Source organism: Polistes fuscatus, unplaced genomic scaffold (genome assembly GCF_010416935.1).
Source record: "Polistes fuscatus isolate 324 unplaced genomic scaffold, CU_Pfus_HIC Scaffold1, whole genome shotgun sequence".
NCBI classification, from domain to species: domain Eukaryota; kingdom Metazoa; phylum Arthropoda; class Insecta; order Hymenoptera; family Vespidae; genus Polistes; species Polistes fuscatus.
Genome location: NW_025112997.1, coordinates 1,611,459 through 1,617,739, shown reverse-complemented (window position 1 = coordinate 1,617,739; position 6,281 = coordinate 1,611,459). Strand labels below are relative to the sequence as shown.

At 43.2% G+C, this 6,281-nt stretch overlaps 3 protein-coding genes across 3 annotated transcripts; all 3 read right to left on the bottom strand.

Moving 5' to 3' along the window:
* Positions 1-349: 349 nt before the first annotated feature.
* Positions 350-1,308, bottom strand: LOC122521010. Its single transcript, XM_043641390.1, has 2 exons — positions 897-1,308; positions 350-750 (listed from the first exon to the last, which is right to left on the bottom strand). Exons 1-2 carry the CDS (start codon positions 1,306-1,308, stop codon positions 350-352), a joined length of 813 nt encoding a protein of 270 aa, XP_043497325.1.
* Positions 1,309-1,703: 395 nt separating this feature from the next.
* Positions 1,704-3,353, bottom strand: LOC122521003. The gene has a single exon (XM_043641378.1). The coding sequence runs from the start codon at positions 3,351-3,353 to the stop codon at positions 1,704-1,706; it is 1,650 nt and encodes a 549-aa protein (XP_043497313.1).
* An 842-nt stretch (positions 3,354-4,195) lies between these two features.
* LOC122520900 lies at positions 4,196-5,422 on the bottom strand. Its single transcript, XM_043641222.1, has one exon. It carries the CDS (start codon positions 5,420-5,422, stop codon positions 4,196-4,198), a length of 1,227 nt encoding a protein of 408 aa, XP_043497157.1.
* Between the last annotated feature and the right edge of the window lie 859 nt (positions 5,423-6,281).

Here is a 6,281-nt window from a genome sequence, read left to right as displayed (position 1 = left end):
CGGTCGAGTGGTGGGGTTATGCATGCTAGTTACTAGTAACTCTCTATCGAATTAGTGGGCGCATAGTAATCTCGTATTTTAGTTACAATCGATTTTCGGCTATGATCGATTCCGATCGTACATACTCCCCCCGTTGAGAGGGTACCTATCAACAATATTCTTAACCTACGTAGGTATGACGTTAATTTCTTAATTTAGGTTACAATGGGTTTGTCGTAGATCGTTTAGCGTCGTTATAATGTCGCTGGCCAGGCGACTTATATATCTTGTATATCTTGTACGTACAAGCTTATCTATTGCAAATTACATTATGTCTTAATATTTCGTCTAGCGTGCATACTTAAACTATTCATCTATCACTTAATAAAGGACAGATGGTTGTCGCGTTTCGCTTGATGTTTCCGTGAGTAGTTTTTATGGTTACTACCCGAACCACGTCGTCTTCTCCGGGATGGACGTCTATGATCCGTCCCAATTGCCACCTCATGCAGGGTTGATTTTTATCGATGAGGATGACTATTGTGTCCTTCTCCAGTTTATATTGGGAATTATTCCATTTCTGTCGTTTCTGCAGCTCGCGTAAATATTCGATGTACCACCGTCGCCAGAAGTCTTGTCGCACCTTTGTAATGTGCTTCCATGACGATAGTCGATTTATCGGCGTGTTTTCGTAGTTTTCTTCTGGTAGCATATTAAGAGGTCTTCCTACTAAAAAATGTGCAGGTGTTAGAGCTGTCGCATCGTTCGGATCTGACGAAATAGGGCATAAAGGTCTCGAATTTAATATGGCTTCGATTTCGATCGCGAATGTGTTCAGTTCCTCATATGTAAATAAGGTTCTCCTACCACCCGTCTAAAATGGTGTTTGAATGACTTAACCGCGGCCTCCCATAGACCTCCGAAATGAGGTGATAATGGGGGGTTGAAGTGCCACGAGATTCTTTGGTCGGTCGCGTAATTATGGATCTTTGTTTTGTACTCTTCCGATTCGATTAACGCGTATAATTCCCTTAATTGGTTGTTCGCCCCGACAAAATTGGTACCGTTATCCGAATATACGTGCGATGGAATCGCTCTTCGCCCCGTGAAGCGTCGAAAGGCGGCCAGAAAAGCGTCTGTTGTCAAGTCGCTGACTAACTCGATATGCACGGCCTTTATGCACATGCAGACGAAGATGCACCCGTATACCTTCACGCGACCCTTATTTCGGTATTTCTTTTCTTTCACATAGAGTGGACCAAAGAAATCCACTCCAGTGTGGGAAAACGCGATGGTTTCTTGGACTCGAGATCTCGGTAGATCGCCCATTTTGTATTGTATGCCAGATGCACGGAATCGAATGCAACGTACGCAATGACGTACGATTTTTCGCACTTGATTCTTACCGTCCAAAAGCCAAAATCGTTGGCGTATAGCGTAGAGAGTAGTTTGTATGCCGGCGTGAAAATTTTGTTCATGGAATTTCCGGATGAGGAGATCGGTCACGTGGTGGTGCGATGGTAATAATATTGGACATTTCTCCTGGAAAGGTAAGTTCGCATTCTTTAATCGGCCTCCTACTCGAATCAAGCCCGTTTCATCGATGATTGGGTTTAGCGCGGCGAGTCTTGCGCCCTTTACTCCCCCCGATTCAGTTAATCTATCCTTTTCGGCGCGAAATTGTTCATTTTGTATGAGCCTGAGTACGTGTCGTTCTGTATCTATTATTTCCGCGGTCGAAATTTCTCCCCGATATGAATTGGTTTTGACCCATCTTCTACATCTAGCTGTGATTCTAATAATCGCGTGTAGTTAGAGAATCGCCGAAAGATGCTCTCCGGTTCGATCCGTGTCATCAATAATGGAATTTTTTTAAGTTCGGGTAGTTCGTCTGTCTCTGTTTCGGTCTGAATTGGCCATTCAAGTTCCGGTCGGTGAAGCCAAGAAGGGCCATGAAACCACGAATTGTTTTTTATGAATTCGCGTGGAAGTTGTCCGCGAGATAATGCGTCCGCGGGATTGTTCTCTGTACGTACGTGCCGCCACGTGATCCCTACACAAATTTCCTGGATTTCGCGTACGCGATTCGCCGTGAATTGTTTCAACGTGTTGGGATCCTTTCTTAACCAACCTAATACAATCGTGGAATCGGACCAAAAGATTATCTTGTTAGGTCTTATTCCGCAAGATGCCCGAATCTCTCTATATAGTCGAGCAAGCGTTAATGCTCCACACAATTCTAATCGCGGTATGGTCGTGTCCTTAAGTGGAGCCACGCGGCTCTTCGCGCAGAATAATCGTATGTGTACGTTACCAACTTGATCTCGCGATCTTACGTATAAACTGCCACCGTAACCCGCCTGACTCGCATCGCAAAATCCGTGGATTTGTACTTCAATGTGATTATCAATGATCAAACGTCTTTCAATGGTCAAATTGTCAATTAATTTTAATTGTTCTGCGAACCTTGTCCAGGAGGAATGCAATGCATTAGGTACCGACTCGTCCCACTCGACCTTAGTTTTCCAGCAATCTTGGATCAAGATTTTAGCTGTTAAGATAATGGGGCCTAATAATCCCAGTGGGTCATATATTTTCGCGATTTCCGACAGTATCCGACGTTTTGTGATTTTCTCATGAAGGTCTATCGGCGCGACTGTATAGATCAAATGATCATGATGTGTATTCCATGAAATTCCGAGTGTCTTTAGGATCGATGTTTCTCCGGAGAAGAATTCGACGTTAACCTTTTTTGTATCTAATTTATCGAGAATCGGCCTATAATTGGAAGCCCATTGCCGTATGTTAAAACCGCCTCGTTTTAATATCTCGATGGTCTGGTCTCGTATTCTCCCGAGTGTCTCTACATCGTCGGTTCCCGTGATGAGATCGTCGACGTATAAATCTCGGTTTAGAATCTCAGCTCCGAGGGGATAATTGACGCTTTCATCCGTCGCTAGTTGCTTTATGGTCCGAATGGCGAGAAAGGGTGCTGACGCTATACCGAATGTAACCGTATTGAGCTCGAACGTACGAATTCGATCCTTATGTATCCAAAATATACGTTGATATTGCCGATCGTCCGGATGTATCCATATCTGTCGATACATTTTCTCTATATCCGCGGTTAACACGTATCGATATGTACGAAATCGCAGTAAATGCTCCACTAATGTGTCCTGTATCGTAGGCCCGACTAACAATGTACTATTAAGGGAAATGCCCTGACTATTCTTTGCAGAAGCGTCGAATACGACTCGAACCTTCGTCGTTGTGCTGGTTGATTTAATAACGGCGTGGTGGGGAAGATAACAGCCGCCCGTCGGGTCGTCCTCGACAAGCGACATGTGTCCTAATGTTAAATATTCCTGCATGGTGCGCTCATACTCTTTCCGAAGTTCCGGATTCGCGTTCAACTTTTTCCATAGGTTGTGGAAGCGGCGTAAAGCTATATGATACAACTCGCTGTAATCGTGTCCCTTTTCGCGGAATGGTAAACGTACTATATATCGTCCCGTTTCGTCGCGTTTTGTATTTTGAGTATAATGGGTTTCGCATTCTACTTCCTGTGTTCCTTCCGTTCGCGTCACGATCGCGTCCTCGATTAACCAAAACCTTTCTAATTGGTCTCTCAACTCTGTGGTCGCGAACAGTGCGGTTTTTTCTTTGATTCTTCCGAGTCGATTCCGCCGACGACTACCCAACCTAACTGCGTCTTTTGAAGTATTAGATCGCCGCGGGCGCGTGACAAACGAAATTGTCCAACGGACATAAGGGATAACGTGGCTCCGGAACCTATCAAAATATCCACTGGTCGCGGTAAGTGAAACTGAGGGTCTGCTAATTTTCGATCGATTGGAATCTTAATAAGTTCTCGAGGAAAGACTTCGCTTGGAACTTGGTCGGCTATCTTGGGTACGATGAGTAATGAAAGGTTCCGTTTATATCGACTATCTAAGGATTGAATTGTTATCTCGATAATACCCGTCGATCGAGTTCGTGTATCATTAATGGCATTGATAGGAATTGAATACGGTCTGATTGGTAAACGTAATTCCTTCGCGACGTCTTCGGTTATAAAATGCGCTGCTGCGCAGGTGTCTAATAGTGCGCGGCATTGCTTATAAGTTCCGTCCCCCCTTCTCACGCGACACATCGCGCTCATGAGTAATTGAGGCGTTGTGCCTCGCGGGTTAACATGAAAAACTGGCCTAAGTCACAATGTTTTAGAATCGGTTTGAGACGCGGTCGCGACAGCTTCCCTTTTTGGCGACGGGCTTTCATAATTTTCCGCGTGATTATTTGAATCAGTTCTATGTAACGATGTATGATGCGGTCTGCAGCAAATCTGACAAAGTGGACCTGAACAGTTTCCTACATGTCTTTTTAAACAATTTGGACATAATCTCCGAGATTTTACTACTGTCCATCGCTCGAGCGGTGTCATGCGTCCGTATCGACTACAACGAAATAGTGCGTGAGAATCTCTTTTACAAAGGGTGCATTTCTGTTTAATCTCCGTGAGAAATGTACGCGTGGGTCTTACAATTTGTCGTTTCCGCGGTCGTAACGCGGTCGGTTCGGTGCGTTTACGTTTTTCGCGGGGCTCGTCTTTGATATCCGTCGTTAGCTTCTCCGAAGCACTGTATCGGTGGTCTATCTCTTTTAAAAATTTATAGAGTTCCTTGAGGGTAGGGTAATCGTCCGAATTGAGTTGTCGATCCCATTCTTCCCGAACGCGACGAGGTAAAAGGCGCTCGATAACGCGCACTGTTAGGGCATGAGGCTCGTTAAACGAATCAATCATGTTGAGATATGCCTCCGTATCTCTTATGAGTTTTTGAATCCCTCTTGCCGAATCATCCTCGGAGTGTGTTAAATCCAGAATCGCGTCGAGAAGTCTTGCTAGCAGTACGCGTTTTCTATCGTATTTTTCTAATAATGCTTCCCACGCGAGTTTGTAATTCGACCCGTCCCCTGAATATAGTGTAATCACTTCGAGTGCACGGCCCTGCAATGCATCTCGAAGATAGGCGTGTTTTTCTAGATCGGATATGTCCGACCGCGCGTCTATCAGAGTTAAAAAACCTTTCTTAAATTCTAACCATTTTTCTAATCTTCCATCAAATTTAGGTATCTCAATTCGTTTTAATTTAATCGGTCGGTCGGTCGTACTCGTCTGATTTGAAATTATACTGTTATCGTTCGGAATGTTAGCCGCGGGTATTGGATTTGGGTGAACTCTTGCTTCTATGGCATGGTACCGGCGTAATATTAACATTACTTCTTGTATTTCTTCTTCCCCTAAATCCTCATCATCACACTCCAGTTGTGCCTGATCGTATGCTTCTAAGTGTTTCGTGATTTTCTTAAATCGACCTACTAATGTTGTTTCATCTAATCTCTCCCCTTCAATTTCTTGTTCAAAAATTGTCAATTGCATTTTTAATGTCCTTCGTAACCGATTCAAACGTTCCTTCGGTTCCATCGTTTACCGGTTTAATTATCTTACTTTTCGAAGATGGGTTAATGTAAATTATGTTGAATACGAAGATTTTAATATATGAATTTTTGTTATAATGCGTCGGGTTTCCGATTACGCGGTTACGGTCCTGAGCTGTGAGTTGGTAAAGAAGGGGGTGGGGGTCCCTTATCTATCGGCTCTATCGACGTCACGATTTCGTCGTTGCTTAATCTTATGTTTGAAAAAGTATCGTTGCTAAGCGATGTAACCGTGGAAACTGTTATCGCTCTTTGTCCGAAAACAAAGCGATTTGAAAATATGTATCGTTGCTAAGCGATGTAACCGTAGAAACAAAGCGATTTGAAAATATGTATCGTTGCTAAGCGATGTAACCGTAGAAACAAAGCGATTTGAAAATATGTATCGTTGCTAAGCGATGTGACCGTATAAACTGTTATCGCGCTCTTTGTCCGAAGACAAAGCTATTTTCAAATTCTATTAATATACGTTACTTCGGTTAAAATTTGAAGTGGATTCGAATGAGTTGTTTCCGATTTTAATATACCAATTTAGTAAGAAAGATGAGAGAAAATAATAAAATTTATACTAGAAATTACGAACTTCTACGGGGTTCGAAGACGTAATTTCCTATAGAATATTTTATAATATTTAAAGTGGATACGCATAAACGTATGCACAAATGATGCAATCTACTTATCTCCCTTTCGAATCCTTTGTGATGACTAGCTCGACGTGGCAGCGTGTATGTTCAGGAACTAGATTTTCTCAGTGGCGATTCCGTATACGCAGCTTCACTCAAACCAGGAATCAGAAATTC

What these genes read in the sequence shown, in the direction of transcription:
- LOC122521003 (XM_043641378.1), bottom strand. Translation starts at nt 3,353, where the DNA reads ATGCAGGAATATTTAACATTAGGACACATGTCGCTTGTCGAGGACGAC.
- LOC122520900 (XM_043641222.1), bottom strand. Translation starts at nt 5,422, where the DNA reads ATGCAATTGACAATTTTTGAACAAGAAATTGAAGGGGAGAGATTAGAT.
- LOC122521010 (XM_043641390.1), bottom strand. Translation starts at nt 1,308, where the DNA reads ATGGGCGATCTACCGAGATCTCGAGTCCAAGAAACCATCGCGTTTTCC. An exon ending in ATTATCACCTCATTTCGGAG is followed by an intron (nt 751 to 896) that starts GTCTATGGGAGG and finishes CTATTTCGTCAG; the next exon opens with ATCCGAACGATGCGACAGCT.